At 52.1% G+C, this 19,355-nt stretch overlaps 9 protein-coding genes across 9 annotated transcripts; 6 read left to right on the top strand and 3 right to left on the bottom strand.

Moving 5' to 3' along the window:
• Window positions 1-317: 317 nt before the first annotated feature.
• Window positions 318-1,177, top strand: BU25DRAFT_333557 (uncharacterized protein; the record flags this gene model as incomplete). The annotated part of the gene is made up of 3 exons (XM_033702487.1): window positions 318-520; window positions 571-672; window positions 730-1,177. 3 exons carry the CDS (start codon window positions 318-320, stop codon window positions 1,175-1,177), a joined length of 753 nt encoding a protein of 250 aa, XP_033565399.1.
• A 2,976-nt stretch (window positions 1,178-4,153) lies between these two features.
• On the top strand, window positions 4,154-5,366 carry BU25DRAFT_437737 (NAD(P)-binding protein; the record flags this gene model as incomplete). The annotated part of the gene is made up of 5 exons (XM_033709020.1): window positions 4,154-4,170; window positions 4,295-4,605; window positions 4,709-4,793; window positions 4,830-4,949; window positions 4,999-5,366. The coding sequence occupies 5 exons, from the start codon at window positions 4,154-4,156 to the stop codon at window positions 5,153-5,155; spliced, it is 690 nt and encodes a 229-aa protein (XP_033565400.1). The 3' UTR covers window positions 5,156-5,366.
• Window positions 5,367-5,475: 109 nt separating this feature from the next.
• BU25DRAFT_386203 (glycoside hydrolase family 2 protein) lies at window positions 5,476-7,661 on the top strand. Its single transcript, XM_033704390.1, has one exon. The coding sequence runs from the start codon at window positions 5,605-5,607 to the stop codon at window positions 7,642-7,644; it is 2,040 nt and encodes a 679-aa protein (XP_033565401.1). The 5' UTR covers window positions 5,476-5,604; the 3' UTR covers window positions 7,645-7,661.
• A 13-nt stretch (window positions 7,662-7,674) lies between these two features.
• On the bottom strand, window positions 7,675-8,309 carry BU25DRAFT_386207 (Isochorismatase hydrolase; the record flags this gene model as incomplete). Its single annotated transcript, XM_033704391.1, has 1 exon — window positions 7,675-8,309. Exon 1 carries the CDS (start codon window positions 8,248-8,250, stop codon window positions 7,675-7,677), a length of 576 nt encoding a protein of 191 aa, XP_033565402.1. The 5' UTR covers window positions 8,251-8,309.
• A 620-nt stretch (window positions 8,310-8,929) lies between these two features.
• Window positions 8,930-9,715, bottom strand: BU25DRAFT_428935 (uncharacterized protein; the record flags this gene model as incomplete). The annotated part of the gene is made up of 3 exons (XM_033708528.1): window positions 8,930-9,067; window positions 9,097-9,586; window positions 9,696-9,715. 3 exons carry the CDS (start codon window positions 9,713-9,715, stop codon window positions 8,930-8,932), a joined length of 648 nt encoding a protein of 215 aa, XP_033565403.1.
• A 72-nt stretch (window positions 9,716-9,787) lies between these two features.
• On the top strand, window positions 9,788-10,564 carry BU25DRAFT_407743 (uncharacterized protein). Its single transcript, XM_033705626.1, has one exon. It carries the CDS (start codon window positions 10,268-10,270, stop codon window positions 10,487-10,489), a length of 222 nt encoding a protein of 73 aa, XP_033565404.1. The 5' UTR covers window positions 9,788-10,267; the 3' UTR covers window positions 10,490-10,564.
• An 804-nt stretch (window positions 10,565-11,368) lies between these two features.
• Window positions 11,369-12,462, top strand: BU25DRAFT_428936 (uncharacterized protein; the record flags this gene model as incomplete). Its single annotated transcript, XM_033708529.1, has 3 exons — window positions 11,369-11,521; window positions 11,643-11,711; window positions 11,764-12,462. The coding sequence occupies 3 exons, from the start codon at window positions 11,369-11,371 to the stop codon at window positions 12,460-12,462; spliced, it is 921 nt and encodes a 306-aa protein (XP_033565405.1).
• Window positions 12,463-13,239: 777 nt separating this feature from the next.
• On the top strand, window positions 13,240-14,508 carry BU25DRAFT_407746 (S-adenosyl-L-methionine-dependent methyltransferase). Its single transcript, XM_033705627.1, has 3 exons — window positions 13,240-13,432; window positions 13,518-13,893; window positions 13,955-14,508. The coding sequence occupies exons 1-3, from the start codon at window positions 13,272-13,274 to the stop codon at window positions 14,468-14,470; spliced, it is 1,053 nt and encodes a 350-aa protein (XP_033565406.1). The 5' UTR covers window positions 13,240-13,271; the 3' UTR covers window positions 14,471-14,508.
• A 1,403-nt stretch (window positions 14,509-15,911) lies between these two features.
• On the bottom strand, window positions 15,912-19,123 carry BU25DRAFT_407747 (ATP-dependent protease-like protein La). Its single transcript, XM_033705628.1, has one exon. It carries the CDS (start codon window positions 18,800-18,802, stop codon window positions 16,022-16,024), a length of 2,781 nt encoding a protein of 926 aa, XP_033565407.1. The 5' UTR covers window positions 18,803-19,123; the 3' UTR covers window positions 15,912-16,021.
• Window positions 19,124-19,355: the final 232 nt, after the last annotated feature.

The following is a 19,355-nucleotide window of genomic DNA, read 5'->3' on the forward strand; positions in this document are numbered from 1 at the left end:
ACCGTGACGGCGCGGGAGGATCAGCTAATTATACGCAAATCTCGCGCAATTGCACCTTTGGCCGCAATAATGCTGTTCCACAACTGCTTGATGTATCTTCCACCTTGAGTCTGTTTGTTTGCTGACCACGTGCTTAACACGTCTATCTGTGGCCCCATCGCGCCTCAACCGCTTTTAGCATCTCACGGCCCAGAATCTCACTTAGACCCTTCGTATCGCCCCGTCCACCCACTAAGAAGCCAAAGAACGGCCGGAGGCTCTGCCGCTGCAGAGCTACATAATCAGCCATGCAATCGTCACTCTCCGAGAAGGCTACCATGGAATCGAAGGCGCCCTTGCTTCCCCAGACGCAGGAGCATGCGCCCGCCGACGCGACCATGCCACGACCTCAACAGAAGCGCAGGATACACGCTGCGATGTTGGCGATTTTGCTTGGCTTCTTCTGGCTTGCGAGGACTTGGAGTTGCGAGCATGAGCATATGGATACAAAAGCGAGGGTGCCGCTGGATGTGCACATAATGTAAGAACATATGCACCGTCTGTACGGCCTGATACTAACATGTCACCCAGGTCTAAATGCCCAGATGCACGCGCCTGTCTCCAGAAACTCGTCGTCCCGACCATGGCCAACGTATCTGACAAAGTCGACTTCAGACTGTCCTTCATCGGCCAGTACGTTATGCCTCCCACCACGAACCGCCACACTTCTCTCTGCTAACACACCCACAGACTCACCAACGAAGATGACGGCGTTCAATGCAAACACGGCCAAACCGAATGCCTCGGCAACATCGTCCTCCTCTGCGCCGCCCGCGAATACCCCGACCCAAAACTGCACCTAGGCTTCACAAACTGCCTGATCAACGACTACCAAGAAATCCCCAAGCGCCAGCTCATCGAGGACTGCGCGCTCGAACATGGCCTTGATTTCGGCGTGCTGAATGATTGCATGAGCAAGGATACTGGTGCGTTTGGTATGGGCTTGTTGAGGGATAGTGTCAAGCATAGCCAGGATGTTGGAGCGGGGATTAGCTGTACGGTCAGGTTGGATGATAAGGTTAGGTGTGTGTATGATGGTGGGGAATGGAAGGATTGTAAGGATGGGCATAAGCCGGAGGATTTGATTGGGGATATTGAGAGGTTATATGATGAGGCGCAGGGGTGGACTTTGGCTTGAGAAGTTAATATGAGGGATGGCAATTTGATACCCAGCATATGATGTGGGCCATATATAAAATACTTTTAATGCATAGTTCACGAGCTCATGTCTTGTCTAACGACTAGTTTGGATCGAAAATGCTCTCATCTGTGCTATAGCACAAATCAATGAGGTTAGTCGGGCCTTTGCGATGCTCGTAGAGGACATCTCACGAAAAGCTATGGGTTTAAGACTACGTTTGTTAAATGACCGGGCCCTGTTTGTCATATGACGACCTGTCTAACACTCTGGTAGACGTTTCGGCAGCTACAACATCATCCTGGAGGCCTTCAGCACATTACAGGAAGACTGACAGAAATGTCATTCTACCAGTATATGTAAGTAACTTACTCCGCTACGCTGGCCGTAAGATCGCAGCAACCTTGGATCGTGCCATGTCGGAGATGAAGTATTCTCTCTGGCTGGATAGACCACAAGAGAGGCTCGAATGCATAGTTTGGGCGAAGTAGTGTCTTTTAACTCGTCTTTCTCGTGACAGCTTCGATGTTTGGATTGAGGGTCAGCTGTTCTCAACGGTCTTAGCTTCTTATGTCGGAGTATGTTAAGAAAAGGAGGACTGCGCTGAATTGGCTGTCTAGGCTGGGCTGAGTTATATATATATATATAGATAGCCGTACATGAGCTATCCCAGCTTGTACTAGAGTAGCTCCAGTCAAGGCCGTATGCCCTTACATTTTACACCAATCACGGTTTTCAAGGTGAACTGCATCAAAGGCTCTGTAGTATTTTGTTTGGTTTGTGTGCGGAGAGTAGATCTTCACGATGTTTAAGTCCAGCTTTGTCTACGCATCACATTTCGTATAGCCTTTCTAGCATGAACAATCCGAAGTCGAGGTTCACTTAAAGATTAGTAGCACGTGATGCACATACAGAAGACATTCAATTTTGCCATGAAGAACTTGGGCTTTTTGGTGGCTTTTTTATTGTATATATCCCAATCATCTGCCACAGATGTGTGTGCCGAAACGCTGCTTATCTGCCAGAGACGTACGCCAAAACGCCGCAGTGGTATACCCCGTAATGTGCGAAGGCTCTCGTACTGGCGAGAGCCTCAACCAGTGTAGTAGCCTCGAAGTCAGTAGTCTCAAGCAACAAAGTGCGGGCGCTGAGCTGACTTGGAGTTGCGGAATACAACAAAGACCTGAGAATCAAAGAAGATGAAACAACAAAAAGATCCTGAGGGCGTGTCGCGAAACAGAGGAAATCGTGCGAAAAGATCTTCAAGTTTCTAGATTCCCCTGCAGAACCAGAATCATCCAAGGTACTCACTGTGAAGGGTGTAAACTCGAGCGTGACGCTTTCCAACACGTCCACCCAAGCACTCAAACCGTTCGGTATACGTTCTGATCTCCATACTGGGCCTGGGCGAAGGGTAGTCCTTTGTATGGTCTTGAAGGTACCCGATCCGATCAAAGTATACGCATGATGCAAAAGGGTCGCCTCTGGCCAGTCGTGTGAAGTAAACTATATTCCCGAGAGGTTCTTTAGCCCCGTAAGACTCTGGGGATGATCTGCTTGTGCAAGGTTGCAGGTGTCTGCACGAGCGACATCAGTTCCGTGCTTCTTCTCTTTGTGTCGCTCTAAACTCTTCTTCTGGGCGACAAATTCATCACACTCTGTAAAGTCGCACTTGTATCGCTTGTCTTGGTGTTGGATCCTCGTATCTCGACTGGCACGCTCAGAATTTACTATTGTTCGGTTTACATTGGACAGAATCCCTCGTGCAACCAAAAACGAAGTCGCGGCAATCCAGACCTCATGTTTTGATAAGAGCTGGAGACCCTCAGCCTCTTCTGAGCAATCAGCGCTCGCAGCTTGTCCCTATCAGCTTATGTATTCACATCACGTCCAATACTAATCTTCTGGAGACCCTGAACGCATGCCGATCCCGACGCTAAGCTGTACACCCGTTACTGTTTCTGAAGCTGCCAAGTCAAAGAGATCTCTTCAAGCTGAGGCCTGGTGTACTGACGATCGTGCCTTCCTATTAGGCTTCAAGGTGGCCTTGAGTCGAAGATGAGACCCAGCAAAGAACCTATGATCACTACGGGTTGAAGTACTTGGAGATGTATCTTCGAGTATATGACTGAATGTAGAGACTCTTCATGCCGTGGGCATTACAAGATCCGCAAACGAAAAGTTCCAGGACAAGACCATACGCAATATGATGACTTCCAAGCCTATCACTCAGAGGCCGAGGAGCCCTTTGGTACTCACCCAACAGTCATCCGGTAATAAAGGCGAGGGTGCTTCGGATGTTCGTAACCTCCTTGCTAACATTGAGCTGTGTAAGTACGAATCAAATTATCCACACAAGGGGTACAAAGATGCTTATGGATGAACAAGACGATTCGGCTGTAATGCCAAGCAGCCTTGCAATATACCTACTGGCCATTATGTGCGATCGGACGGTAGCGCGGTCTGTGTCGCACAGGCGGGACAGGTGCAGATGAGCACGTCTTGATCCTGGAGTACCGAGTGTATTGCCGAGGAACGTGGTCCTGGCAACTAAGATGAAGGAGGGTGGAGTTAGAAAGGCTTAGCACAGAGCCAGCCTTTTGTCTGACTGTCCGCTCTGTAACAAGACGCACGAATAGTGCCGATCGTGTAACAGGCCGTGGCTGGTGTAAGGTGATGTGGCGGCAACGACCAGTATATGGGGAGCCTGGTCGTGTGTAACAACAGCCCCATACAACAATTGAATGCAGCTCGTAGCATCAGGACATTATAACAGCCTGCAATATTAGTACTGTTGTGCGCGCCTTGTCTAGCTTTACAAGCCTGCAAAATTCGAAGGATTTGAAGAAAAAGTTGCGTGAGTAAACGATGGATGCTGATGTTACCTACAAAATTCGCGCGCTAATTCTGCTGGTCCAACGGACGTGAGAAGAAGCTGCAGCCTCTTCCTTCCGATATCTTCGTCTGCGGTCGAGTATGCCTAGTTGGACAGGGTCTGTTTTAAAGGGCCAAGCCTGCGATTGTCAAAGAAAAGGCCGTCGCATATTTAACCACTGCGTCCTCAGCCTTGCGATTCTCCAAACGTACCAGAACAACGCTTACTGAGAGTCTTATCAGCACATCTGATACCAACGCCACGGAGCATCCTCGAACGTTCAAAGAAAAGGTCGTCACCGTTGCTGGTGCAAGCCGGGGCGTCGGTTTGGCCACTGCAAAGTACGTGCTTGCAAGGGGGGCCTTCGTACTGATATCCAGTTCCTCAGCTGCAAACATTGCAAAAGCCCGAGCAGAAATTCCTGAGATTCCAAATTGCGAGGATCGCGTCCTGAATTTTATTTGCGATATCACCAAGCTCGAGCAGGTGGAGGCATGGATCTGGGAGACGGTGAAGCGATTTGGTCGGATTGACTGCTGTGCCAATTTATCTGGTGAGCCTCCTCGAGTCATCCCCGCCGTTGCATGTCGGTAGTATGCTGTTATCTGCCCCGTCCAGGAAGGAACAACGTTACATTGCTCTGCTCACGGACCTAGCCCTAGAGCACTGGCGGGACGTTGTCGATGTCAACATGACGGGCATGTTCCATCTTCTCCGGGAACAGCTCAAAGTAGTGTCTGAGTGAGGTACCATCGTCAACGTTGGTAGTGTCACCAGTAAATATGCGTCTTTCGGACAAGGCGCGTACATAGCCTCTAAACATGGCCTCATGGGTCTTATCAAGGTTGCCGCATTTGGGGCCGCGTCAAAGGGCATTCGTGTGAACGCGATTAATCCGTAGGTGTCTGTATCATCTCTAAACGTCTGCGCTAACGTTTTCATTTAGAGGGATCCGCACCGAAATGCTTGCAAAACCCTTCATCCAACCCGATGGGAGTAAATTCATCTCAAGTGGGGAGATGCTACCTCAGCTGTTCCGTCGGCTGGCGGAGCCAGAAGAGATTATCAGCGCGATTTGCTACTTTCTGAGTGACGACGGCTAGTTCGTGACTAAGACGATCTGGGACATTGACGGCGGATTCATTAAGTCTGATTATACTGCGTAATCTGTCGGTCTTCAGAGAAGAGCATCAAGGTGGGCAATGATGCGAGTGTCTGATTATGCACGTGGTTCAACGAAACAAAAGTAGCGAGGTAGTCTGCGAAAACTTACAATCTAGGTCCCTAAACCTTCCAAGGGTTGAGAGTGTTGATGGCCGTGGCTGGGTGACGTGACGGCGAAGGGGATGCGACTGGCGCCAGTTTAGCGCGTTTCTGACCCAGTGTTCTCCCCCACACCTCCACCTTTCCAGCATCCCAGAGGAATATCACGTGCATCACAGTTTTAAAGGATCAACATATCGTCCCACTGCATCTCTGCGACAGCATCGGCACCACTGTGCAAGATTCTCAATCATTGCCATTCGTTCGCACACTCCGGGTACCAGCAACCATGAGCGACTATCCCCGGCCAGACTTTGTTCGCGATGAGCTCAACTGGCAGTCGTTGAATGGACCATGGTCATTCTTGTTTGATGACGACGATGCTGGTTTGGTGCAAGGCTGGCACATTGAAGGCCTCCCGGCTGAGGTTGTTGTGAACTCCAGCTCCGACCACCCCGACTCGAAAGCCGCCAACGATGCCCAAAGCATTACAGCCAAGATTGCTGCAGGTACTCAGGAGCTGATTCAGGGTAATCAGCATAAAAGAGGCGAATTTACAACGCACAAAAATCGTGACATCCAAGTCCCTTACGTGTTCCAGTGCCCTGCATCTGGCATCGAAGACAAGGGTGTCCATGAGGTGTTCTGGTACGAAAGGAAAATCACCGACCCGCGAAACGCGCAGAACAAGCAGAATGGTCACCGTGTACTTGTCAGATTTGGCGCCGTTGACTACGAGGCCAAGGTTTGGGTTGGCGGGCACTTCGTCGGTGGCCACTGCGGTGGACACGTACCTTTCGATATTGACATCACGGATGCATTCGCAAAGGAGTCCACGCAGCGACTCACATTACGGGTTTACGACTCGGCCTATGACTTGACGCAACCAAGAGGTAAACAGTATTGGGGTGCACAGCCCGAGAGCATCTTCTACACGCCTAGTGGAGGCATCTGGCAGAATGTCTGGCTTGAGGTCGTTCCGTTCGTGCGCATTGGTGATAGTAGCCACGGAACAGTATTTAGGAGCAACGATATCGAGTCAGGGAGGCTACATGCCAATGTCAAGATCCTCGGGAGACCAGCCGGTCACAAGTACAGCGTGGAGCTTGAGGTCAGCCTTAAGGGCAGTCATGTGAGCAAAACAGAGAAGATCGAGTTGCCCCGAGAATCCAACCTTATCTCTTTGGATGCGGACATGGTGCTGTCTGAAGAATCCAAGGCTCAACTGGGCGAGTCACTCTTCGAATCGTTTGACGATGTGCGGGACGGTGTTGTTCTCTGGTCTCCAGACGACCCTACTCTGTACGACATCGTTATTCGCCTGTACGATGGTACATCAGCGCTTGTCGACACAATACACACAACTACGGGGATGCGCTCGTTGTCTTGGGATGACGGCTTGTTCCGGATCAACAACAAACCACACTTCCAGGCGCTCTTCCTCGACCAGGGCTATTGGCTTGACACTTTCATGACACCGCCTTCATCCGAAGCTCTAAAGGCGGACATAAAGCTAGCGCAGAAGATGGGTTTCAATGGCTGCCGAAAGCACCAAAAGGTTGAAGACCCCATCTTCCACTATTGGGCGGATCGCCTTGGCTTCCTCATCTGGGGCGAGATGGCGAATGCGTACGCTTTCAGCGCTGAGTACGTCGAACGCTTTGATCAAGAGTGGCGCGAAGCTGTTCTTCGAGACATCAACCACCCTAGTGTGGTAGCATGGACACCAGTCAACGAAAGCTGGGCTTACACCGATTTGGCCAACAACCAGACGCACCGAGATCACATCAAGAGTCTATACTACGCGACCAAGGTCCTCGACCCAACAAGGCCGATCAACGACAATTGTGGTTGGGAGCATGTGCAGACTGATCTTACCACTTTCCACGATTACTCTGATGGCGATGCTCTGACGAAGACATGTGCCAGCATAGAAGGCATCCTTGGTCCCAAAGCGAACCGACCTATGTTCCTATCAGCTATTGGTAACACACCAGGATCAAGTCACAAAGAGGACGCGCCTGTGATTTGCACGGAGTTCGGTGGTATCAACATCGCGAGAGACGCTGCTGGATCAGACAGCCAGCGTGATTGGGGCTACACAACCGCGACCGATTCCAAAGATCTGTTGAAAAGAATCGAGAAGATGATGACCGGCATTGCAAATCCAGGTCTTATCGGCGGCTTCGTTTACACGCAGCTCACAGACATCGAGCAAGAAGTCAATGGCCTGTACACACCGGATCGTAAGCCAAAGCTAGACGCAGACGCGGTCAGGAAGATCGTGGAGGACATCAGGGAGAACTACTACCAGATGCATACGTCTTAGGTAGATATACTGTATCCATCCGATTCGTGTCTACTTGACCTCCTCACTCTTCACAACCGTAGCGAAAACGTCTCCCAGTTCCGCCAACGTCACCCTCGTAAGTTCCTCTCCCTTCACCCCCGGGATGTCGCGATCGCCAATACCGTCCTCGACCACAAGCACATCATACCCCCTCTGACTCGCCTGCCTTGCCGTGGTGCTAACACAGACATGCGCCATATAGCCCGTCAGCACGACCTTCTTGATCCCCCAGCCCTTCAGCACCTCATCAAGGTTCGTCTCAGCGAATGATCCTGGGTGGCCCTTCCAGATCAGCTCTTCGTCATCCTTGGCCTTCAAAGCATCGAACTCCTCAGACAAAGGAGTGCTAGGGGTGAAGATTGGAGCGCCGTCAGGTGTCTTGTGGAGGATGTGAACGACCTTGCCGTTGGCGGCGCGGTACTTCTCCAAGAGTGATGCGATGACCTTGCCGCTGGCTTCAGCGTTGGTGACTTTCAGATGACCGGAGGCGTACTCATTTTGGGCGTCGATAATAAGGAGAGCGGAGTCGGTGGGGGAGGCGGTGGAGGGTGGGACGCCGAGGAGTTGGCGAAAGGATTGAGCCATCTTGATCGAACTTAAATCTCGGGAATATGTGGATGTTTGTCGTTAAAGTTGATTTGGTGTGCAAAACGCGCTGTGCTTTTAAGTGTCTAGTTGGGCGGTTCTCCACGATTAAATAGATTTACAAAGCCATGAAACGTGTTACCCGAGGTACTATACAGCTTTATAATTCAGCGCAATGCTAACAAATGCTTTGAAATCACCAAGGTCTTCGCTATCGTGGAGATGATTGTCAACATCGGCAGCGCGAGTACATTTATTAGTGCCACAGAAGACGTCCAATCACAGACAGTGCTTTCGACCAAAGTGGGGCAGAACTAGGCCTGATCAGGCAGTTTGCACCGCCAAGTTGATCGACGACGAGTGGATAGTGGGAATTTCTTGGGTCAGAGAATCTGGATAGGCCAGGCTCAGTCAAGACCTTGCATTGTTGATGCTATTTTTGACATGGTGATCGAGAGAATTTAAAGAAACATGTGCAAAGGCTTTCGTTGAGTTCTACGGTTGGATGTCTACTTTACAAGAAAGCTGAAGAGAATAGCCTCAAAACTCCGCTACTAACTTTGCAACACCCGGTGTTAACCATCTTGTTCGGTGGTCGAAACTCTCTTCTTTGACAGTCTGGGCAGAACAGGACCTAACTCAGTGAAGTGCTTCCAAGATTCATAATGAATAGGAACCATCACATTAACCCAATACTTCGTACCAAATCAAATGCAGACTTGCCATCCATAGTGATCTGAATCGATCCTGAAGGCAAAGGCGCTTGGGCGTTTCCAAGATGGACCTGAGCGACCTGGATGTGCCGCTTCTTCCCGATCTCGACCAGTAGACAGTGTCACCAATAACCCAAATAGCGGACTCAAAACTGGGGACGATGCCAGTGACCTCACCACCCGGGATGTGCTGACAAGACGTGCCAGTGATCTTGAACTTTGTGCCTCCAAAGACTGCCTCCAGAGTCTCCCAAGGTTTGAGAGCAATGACACCGGGTCGAGGCGCTAGATTCTTTGTGCCGCCTGGAGCCGCAAAGATCTTGCGACCATCTATGAACTTGCGGTCTTCCGGATCAAGGTTGTCGATGTAGTCCTCGTAACTCAGGAGGATGGCATCGATCGGAGGCCGATCGTGAAGCTGCAATGCTGGGCCCTCAACCGAAGTCAAGTGAGGTAGAGGTGGAATACCGTTCATCTGAGATTTGCTGCCGTCAGGGAGCTTTTCCAAAACCTCTAAGTTGTCGTGCTTCGAGGGCGGACAGAACACGGGGTCTGTGAGGAAGTTGATGCCATTGATCGTGATGATTGTCGTAGCTGTTGTGAAGTTCGTGATGCTGATTGTACTCCTCGTAGTAGAAGCCATACTGCTCAGAAGATTGAGATGAGATGTCTCTCTGTAAAGTGGACTTTCTCGATTTGACGGAGAAGTTCAGATCGGCAACGTCACGAGACTTTGTGTGCGACGCAGCCATAGAATTCTCATCGTTAGAGAGTTCAATTACGAGGTCCTAATCATCCAAAGCCACGCGCTAACATAGCTGCACTGGTTCATTTCGGCGGCTAACTGAGACCCCGTTGCGCAAAGTGCGGATCTATCCTGCCTGGAGGCATTGATTAGGCAAGACACAAGACGCTACAAGGCTATCAATGATATTCCGCTGGCGTATGCTTACTCACCGTCTACTCAATTTATTGATATCCCATCTGAGTTGCGATACTTCACCACCTCTCACCTCTCAGCTACCAACTCTCCCAACCGCCGAATTCAATCGCCTATAATATGGTTTCCACGCCTTCCACCTTGTACTATACCGCGGCTATCATTAACCTCGTCACGACCCCCAAGCATTTCCTTGTTGGCAAAGGTCTCATCTCAAAGTCCACCGCGGCTATACCTGCTTCTCCAGAGCTGGCAAAGGGATAATTTATAATCAAGCCCACATGTGGTTATGATATAGGGTCACTCTTCCTCATCGGTATGTCGAGTAGAAGCGTAGAAGACTCCATCTGTATTGTTGCCCAGAATGCGACTGACCTCGGCGGTGTACAGCAACCTCAACTACAAGTGGGGTAAGAACGGCGGCCCTAAGAGCTTCTGGGGTAAAGTAACTTTGTGGACGGTTACTGTGGCCGGGAGTCTGGTTGGGTTCAAGTATTACAAAGCTCAGATGTATGCCGGCTTGGGTTGCCTCTGGGTTGTACCTTGGATGAGCTCTCAGTCTTTGCTGTTGTCCGGTCTTTTGTAATAGTCGACCCTTCGAAGCAGTACCAGAATTTTTGGTCCATAACGCGCATTATGGTAGCTCTCGTACAAAGGTGTGTTGTTTCGCGATGCGTTGGGTCTTGCTTGCGTTGTAACGTTCACGCGATATTCGGTCCCACTTTTAATTCGCGCTAAAACGGAGTTGGTAGTCTCCTCCACCCCACAGGCGCCGGCTCGGTTAGCCTGCGAAAGCGCGATGAAGGGCGCCAGGCCGAGGCTGCGTTCATTGCGCCTTTCTTCGAAACCTTGCGCGATGACTTCGGACGCGACACAACTCTTGTACGAATCTGCTGATCAGCGTGCCACCATCTCTGGACCACACCGAAAAGATGAAGCGTTAGCTCTTCGATGAGAGGAAAGAAGCGTGACGTGTGTCACACGTGTAGACAACACAAGATTGGTGTATCCTCTAGCACTTGCCTTGCTAAAACGACACGCCTCTAACTCATCTCAGTGCGATGGGTTGAAACCAGCTTGCAGCCAATGCCGGCTAACGGGCCGTGTGTGTCGTGGCTACCTCCAGGACCTGGTGGTTTTCCATCACAAGCCTACTTCCCGTCGCCCTCGCCCAGGAAAGAAAACGGCCAGCTCGGGACAATGCGAGGCTCGGCCGCGACCAAAGTCAAGTCTGTTGTCTGATGCGGTGGACTCAGCGTCAAGTAACCTCCAACAGCCTACATACGATGAATGTGTAGCTTTACTGGTTCAGCATTACATTCCGAAGGATGAAATACCATTTCTCTCGCACGTTGAACCCTCAAAATCCAGGATCTGTGGCGGCTGGGTTCAAGCTTTGCCTCATGTCAGCCAGGACCATGAAGATTTCGAGTGTATCGTTTCACCGGCAGTCCGTGCTCTCACCATGTCTATGCTGGTGACCGGTACGAGCAGACGACAAGAGTACCTCGACACGTACGGTCATGCTCTTCAAGGTATTCGAGCTGTGTTAGATAGACCCACGGACTCAGTCGGACCCACTGTTGCGATTGCCGGCATGTGCCTGGCGCTTTCAGAGGTACACTGATGTTCTACATTTCAGTGGGTTGATATGCGTGTTGACATTGAACTAGGTTCTGGTGCCGACAAGCAACGATGGCTATAAGACTCATCTACGAGGAGTAGCGGCGATGATGCAGGGCCGTAGCCCATGTGCTTTCAAAGATGGTGTTGCCCACCTCATGTTTGTTGGAGTCCGACCGCTCGTAGTAAGCAGCCTATTCTGGATATGTCCTGCTTTGCGTTCACTCACGTGCCCAGGTCCTTGATGCGATCCTCAGGCGCAAGACGACGTTTCTGATGAACGAACGATGGCGAGTCATACCATTCTCCGTGTACCCTGCGTCTCGCATGCAAGTGCTACTTGGGCATGTCACGGCTATCCCGCCTCTGCTCGAAGCGATGGAGGATGAGCAAGCCGATCTGCAAACCGTTCGAACTGGCTTCCTGGAGGTTCTCAGCACACTTCAAGACTGGGAAGATAGCTTTGTATGCAAGGGCATGCTCTATCGACCGATTGATCCAAGCCACTTGGACTTGCCCACCGACGCACAACTTCTACCCAACCCATGCTTCGACTTTGCGGACGTATCGCACGCGAATTCTTTAACTCACTGTTGGGCCTTCCGCATCGTTTGCATGCTACAGCTATCGAAGCTGGAGTCTCGCTTATCTGGAAGCGAAGGCTTCACTTGTGCCGTGGAGCTCAAACGCCGTACAAACGTATCGAATCTCTGCATGGCGATCTGCCAGGGGATACCGTACCTTCTACAAAAGGGGATGAGCCTCTATGGTTCTATGTCAGCTGCTTTCCCATTGCATATGGTATCAGAGAGTCTGCAAACGTTGCAGCTGCAAGATCCTGGCCTGAACGGCTGGTATGCAGCAATCAAGGAACAGGTTCAGTCCCAAAGAATTGCCCTGTACGAAGAGATGGCTGAATTCGGAATCTTCACATGAGCAGCAGGGTATATCATAGACTGTCGCGTCCGCCGCCGTTTTAAGATTCGCACGGTCTTCCTGGATTCCGTTTCAGCACAGGAGACGGATGCCATCGAACTCAAACCCATGGACCGTTCTGCAGGATCGAACAGGCGTGTCCATGGGTCGCATTTCTCTCAGGTCTGGGAGAGTCGCTTTTCCACCGAGCGACTGAATAGATAGCAGACCATCAGACTTGCTCGACACGGTCTACCATAGGCAACCCCGGGAGTAGGGGTCGACGACTTCGACCCACATCTGTATTTTCAACACACGTTCGGTACCTGTTCATAGTTTAGTAGCGGAGCCTCTGGTATACGCGAAGCTATAAATGGATCGGTAGTTTTCATTGCCGAATCGAGGTTGGTGGAGGCGTCCGTGTCCAGGAAGAGCCGAGCCTAGCTCACTTAGACTCGAAGTCACACGCGTACCCTTTATCTGCAAACCGCATCTTCATCGGCAAGTCCACTTTATTGTCTGGCGAAAAACTCATGCATCGTTTACGAGGCTGGCTGGCTGGCTGGCTGGCTGCGTGGCTTAGCTAGCCCCAGAAACCTGCTAAGCGGAAGGCCATGATTGGCCAGTTTCCACTTCGGCGTGCGCGCGATGCTCATTAGTTGCAGGCTTCAGCTGGACCATCGAAGGTCACTGCACCAATTGCCTCCGCAGATGCAGCGCACTTTTCAGACGGACCGAAGTATGGACTCGAAGCACATATATAGCTGTCTCAAAATCATGGATGCTATTGCAAGATCATTCACATCCTTTCAAGCAACAAAGTCTTCAACATGAGTACCATCACTATCACAGACACGGTGCTTCCTGCGCCTTCTTCTTCCTCCAAGATCGGTAAGGTTCCGGTCGTCAAGGTAGACAAATTTGAGTTATCAGAAGAGGAAGATGAGAGGACTTTCCACAACACTGATGCTGCATACGTCCTGCCGAACGAGTGAGTTGATACCCCATGTTGACGTTGCACATAGTTTATCTTCTCGTCTACCTTGAACGAAAGAACCATTCACTAACAACACCAGCAACATCGAACACCAAAGACTAGAACTTCAGCACAGGCTTCTACGGCAAATAATGGGCAATAAAGTCTTCCACGCCCCTCTTAGCAAAGACGCCGTACATAAGACTCTTGACATCGGGTGCGGCACGGGCGCAGTCACCCATGAGATGGCCTCCACATTCCCCGACGCACATGTTTTCGGCGTCGACCTATCTCCTGTCCCACAAGTCAGGCAAAAGCTACCGAACATTGACTACGTTCAGAGAAACATCATGGACATTGCTGATGAAAGTTTCGAGAATGATTTCTTCGATCTCGTCTTCTCACGCTTGCTCGTGCTGGGCATGTCGAACTGGAAAGCCTATGTCGAGCGCTGTGTCTCGCTTACAAGACCTGGTGTAAGTCGTCTTACTGTCCAGGCTATTAGACTTCAACTGGCGAACGACTGACACCTTTCAGGGTTGGGTCGAGATGCACGACTTCTCCAACGCAGTCCATCATGTACCCGCGCATGTCTCTTCCCTCGAACACCTCCGCCCCCATTCTATCACCATCCCTGAGATTGCAAACTCCTCCCACCCCACAGACGCATACCAACACCCCTCGGCATGGCTTTGGGACACGATCTTCGGCAAGCTTCTCGCACTGAAAGACGTGGATATATACTGTGGATCCAAGATCCCTTCACTTTTTGCTGAGGCTGGTCTCACTGACATCAGGATAAGGCGATACATGGTGCCCTACAGTAGGTGGGAGGGGTTGACCAGAGAAGAGAAGGAGATGGCGAATTATTTGGAGACATTCATGAGGGATCTTATTCCGGTTGCTATCAGGAAGGCAGGAGAGAATGCTGGGCCAGAATACGCGAAGGATGTCGAGGAGGCACTCAAGGATGCGAAGAGATATTACGAAGCGTTCGAGGGCGGGAGGAACTTCCTGTGGATGTACGTTGTTTGTGGGCGGAAACCGGAGTGATTGGCACAGCATTCTTCAATGTGAAAGTACAAGTCTTATCCCGAGTTTCCAGTATCCATAAGTCCGCGAAGTGATGAAGGAGACGTGACACGGAAAGAAGGAAATTCTTGAAAGCTGATGATACATAGTACCCGTAACATTCAGCAGACACACGGACTCTTTGTACGCATATTTCCATCGCACTCGTAGTCCACGTTTGGATCCTTAAGGCAGGATTTCGTCACAAGGTACAACCAACTATTGCAATCGAATTTCTGGGCAGAAAGGCCGAGGGAAACACGAACGAGTGGGACAGTATCTTCGGAGGTGAAGGGCTGACCTAAACATGCGATAACAAGATACTCCAGGAGATAGAGGAGGTAACCGACACGTGGACGGAGCATGAACGTTTTTGGCGGACAAACATCGACTTTTGTTCTGGAGCTGCGTGAAAACGTGCAATAGATAGAGAGAGAGAACAGCCCCTTGGACAGAGATATATAGCCACAGTCTATTGCTAGACCGCCACGTCAGTTCGTCTTACGTTTCTCTCGAATCAGCAGATGATTCCAATCTATTCTTGCTAGTTTACTTTGAGGCACGCGCTGGAATTCCCGACATGTACTCTGCGCACAACCAGCAGACGACGATAGATCTGAAGCTGTGGCGGCTTGGGGCCGCTGGTAGGATACGATGGAATGCTGCGCTGAGTTGCTATCCAGCTAGGAGAAGACGATATATACTTGTTCTGAAACATGCAAGTCCAGAACAGTCCGAGCAACAGCAATCAGGCCTCGTACGGACCGAGTCATGCCGCAACAAAGAACATGCACAGCCCCTGCATTGTGATTTTGGTGAGAGGGACAGCGTGCTGAAGAAGAACGAGAAGTGCCGGCAACGGAAGATTTTATGCTGAGTTATACAAGGCCGAACAGGAGCCAACATGACTGCATAATATCGCGGTTTTGGGTGGGGAAGAACATCGTACTCTTTTAGAAACAATTTCCGAACCCCCACCAAAGAGACAGGATAGAGGAAAGAGAATACATCGGGCGAAGTGGTACAAACACCTCTGCCCACTAGAACTCCTATAGCACTTGCGAGCTCCTTTGAAGCAGCAGCGAGACTGGAAAAAGATACGTGTGTTCTGGCGTCGTTTTGCAGGATGCAAAGTTGGAAAGAGCTCATTTCGAGGTAGTGCGTGATTTTTGAACGATTTGAAGGGCAGACAGACAACATGTTTTCAGTATGAATGCTAAAAGGAAGCAGAGGAGACAGACACGGGGTTGATGTAACGGGCTTTCTGGGAGCCGGAGAAAGAAAACATGTTCAGAAAGCCAATGTCTTTTGGGCCAGATGGAAAAGAGGCTGTACGTTTGGGGAGAACAGCTCTGAGCGAAGTGGATTTATATGTTCCGTAGGGCTCGTATAGATAGACACACATGTGATGATGGAGAAAATGTGATGTAGTTCATGAGGGTAGATCCAAATACCAGTAACGATAATGATGCTAAACGCTAAATACAATCCAATCAAACAGCACAAACGCCGTCAAGTCATCTACCACGTACCTTACAGCCTACTCTCACTAACCCCGACAGCACCCTCCCACCTCTCCGGCCACACAAGCCCAAGCGCCTCCCAAATATGCCCGACAAAGTCAATCCTCAGCCCCTCCTTGACCTCCTCAGGCAAATCCCTAGCATCCTTCCTATTCCCCTCCGGCAGCAGAACGCGCTCAACGCCCGCCCTCATAGCTCCAATAAGCTTCTCCTTAATCCCACCAACCGGTAAAACCCTCCCTCTTAACGACACCTCACCAGTCATCGCAAGCGTAGGCGGCACCGGCTTTCCACTAAACAGCGAGATAAGCGCGACAGTATGCGCCAGTCCCGCACTGGGGCCGTCTTTAGGTATAGCGCCGGACGGGCAGTGTACGTGGATACTCCTGCTCTTCATGATATCGACGCCCTGGTCCACAAGCCCAAGCTCGAAGGCATGCGCTTTCACCCAAGTAAGTGCTACCTCGACGCTCTCCTTCAACACGTCGCCTAGTTTGCCGGTCAATTGAACGCGGCCACTGCCAGGCATATCGGCGATCTCGATGAACAGGATCGAGCCCTGGCCACCGGAGGAGTAGGCGACGAGGCCGGTGATGACGCCGGGGCGGGAGTGTTGTTCTGTGAGTTCTTCGGCGAATTTCTCGATGCCGAGGGTGGCATCGAGGTCTGCGAGGGTCACGACGGGGGAGTAGGTCGCGAGGGTGTCGGTGTCGGCGCAGGTAGCGTACTCCACGGCTTTGCTGCGGCACACGGAGCCGATTTCGCGCTCGAGGTTGCGGACGCCGGATTCGCGGGTGTATGCTGTGATGATCTTGTCGAGTACGTCGGTGGGGATCGAGAGGTCGGTTTGGCGCAGGCCGTTGGTGGTGATTTGCTTGGGGATGAGATGGCGGGAGGCGATGTGGCGCTTCTCGAGCGTTGTATAACCAGACAGCTGGATAGTCTCCATGCGGTCGAGGAGTGGAGGTGGAATGGTGTCGAGCGAGTTTGCGGTGGCGATGAAGAGTACCTTTGAGAGGTCGATGGGGATGTTGACGTAGTGATCTGTGAAGGTGTGGTTTTGCTCCGGATCGAGGACTTCGAGCATGGCGGCGCTGGGGTCGCCATTGTGGTTTGCACCAGCCAGCTTATCGATCTCGTCAAGGAGGAAGACGGGATTCGCGACGCCGACCTTCTTCAGTCCACCAACGACAAGACCGGGCATAGCAGCGACGTAAGTCCTGCGGTGACCGCGAATCTCTGCTTCATCACGAACTCCGCCCAGCGAGATGCGATGGAACTTGCGACCAAGTGCAGTGGCGACTGACTTGGCGAGTGATGTCTTGCCGACTCCGGGGGGACCAACAAGCAGGAGGATGGGTGACTTGTCGACCATGCGCTTCTTCTCCAGCAGTCGCTTCTCTTCCTCAGAGTGCTCCTTAACGGGCTGTAGCTGTGTGTCGTCGGCATGCTCGTGCTTCTCACCGTCTGCTGTGGGGCCCTCAGTAAGGGCGCGGATCTGGTCATCGATGCTGCGGTTGGCTTGCTCCTTCAACTTGAGCACAGCCAAGTACTCCAACAGCCTCTTCTTGATCTTGTCGAGACCATAGTGGTCGTCATCGAGCTGCTTCCTTGCCTTTGCTAGTGTTCCTGCGTCAAGCTGGTCGACCGTCATCTTTGTCCACGGGATCTCGGCCAGATTCTCGAGGTAATTCCTGCAGACCTGGTACTCGGCCTGCGCCGGGTTCATCTTCTGCAGACGCTGCAGTTCCCGCTGTGCGACCTTGTCAGCCTCAGGCGATAGCTGCGCATCTTGTAGTCTCTTCTTGAGCTCGTCCATCTCATTTACCTCCTCCTCGCCCTGCTGCTGGCCACCGCCAGGGAAACCCGGTGGGAAGCCTGCTGGCATGCCGCCGCCCATCTTGGCCCGCTTGATCAGGGCCTGCTGTTGTATCCGCCGCAGTTGATCGATGTCGAAGCTGCCGCTGGGGGCTTGTGTGGCGGTGACTGTGATGCGTGTGCTGCCCTGGATGTTGGTGATCTGGCGCTGGAGAATCTCGATGACCCTGTCGACGCGCTCCCTGGCATCGACAGCCGCCAGTACGCGCAGCTTCTCCTCGTGTCTGCAGTCGACAATGTTCGCCATAAAGTCAGCCAGCGACCCTGCCTCTGACAGGTCCTTGCGAGCAATGTATAGCTCGAGCCTCCGTGCAACGATCGGCGACAGTGTGACGGTGGGCATGCGCGGCAGGATGGCGGAGAGGCGCACAAGGGCGAGCAGCTCGCGAGAGAGCTGCTTGAGGCGATCGAAGCTCTGCTCCAGCTCTGGGTCGGCGACGTCCATGTACTCGTCCACCGCAGCCAGGTCGCCCTCAAAGTACGGCCGCTCCTGCACAACCTCAACCACGCGCACGCGCTCGAGTCCCTCGACGACGAGGCTCAGGTCGCCCTGTCGGCGTCCCTGTACGCCGGTGACCTTGGCAACGCATCCGTATCCAAAGACATCCTTCTTGCTCGCCTGCACCGGGTCGCTTTCGTAGACCGTCTTATCGTCGCCCCCGGTGCCCTCGACCAATAACCTGCCGTCAATAGGGCTTACTGAATTCGAGTTGAGAGGCACGCAGGCGACTGTGATGGCGGCATTGGGCTTCGCGGTCGGGCTGATGCTGTAGATCTTGGCGAGGATGGCGGCGACGTCGGAGCGGTTCGTGATGGGGATCTTGACGGTCGTGCCGGGGAGGACGGCGAGAGGGGGCGCGAGAGGGATGAGCGGCAGCACCTTCGTGCTCGTCTTGCTGGAGCCTTTGCCCATTGTGCTGTGCGTTGGGAAGACTCAAATTGTGTGTAGAGTGTGCGATGTCGCACAGTCTATGATGTCGCGTGGTGGTGGGAGCACGTCAGTCGTGCGGCTCCGCTTGCGGACCTCCGTGGCGATCGCTGTGGCGATGGTGGTAGTAGTAGAGGAAGACAAGTTAAGCGGCACGGTTGCTATATGGCACAGAGAGTGCGCTGAATACGAGTGTCAAGGGAGAGGGGCGTGCTGCCAGCTGAAGAGGCGCTGTCTCGGTTCCAGAAGATGCTGCCGCCGCTCAGGTGCATCACCAGTCCAGGCCGAGGTAATCACTGCCAATTGGCCATTGCGCGCTCACGACTCATTGCGCATTGGATCAGATAAGATAACCTTCGACCCATCTCCGCATCTGATCACATGCAGGGTCTCCTTACCACTTCGAGCCTCTCACGAGAAAGACACGAGAGGGGTTTGATGGGTTTGGATCCGCATACGGGCCCCCTCAGGCGCACACAACTGAAGGAGGCAAAACCGAGCGAGCGTGCCTATCGTTGATCAGCTTCACATGTATACC

This window comes from Macroventuria anomochaeta (genome assembly GCF_010093625.1).
Source record: "Macroventuria anomochaeta strain CBS 525.71 unplaced genomic scaffold BU25scaffold_5, whole genome shotgun sequence".
Taxonomy (NCBI): Eukaryota; Fungi; Ascomycota; class Dothideomycetes; order Pleosporales; family Didymellaceae; genus Macroventuria; species Macroventuria anomochaeta.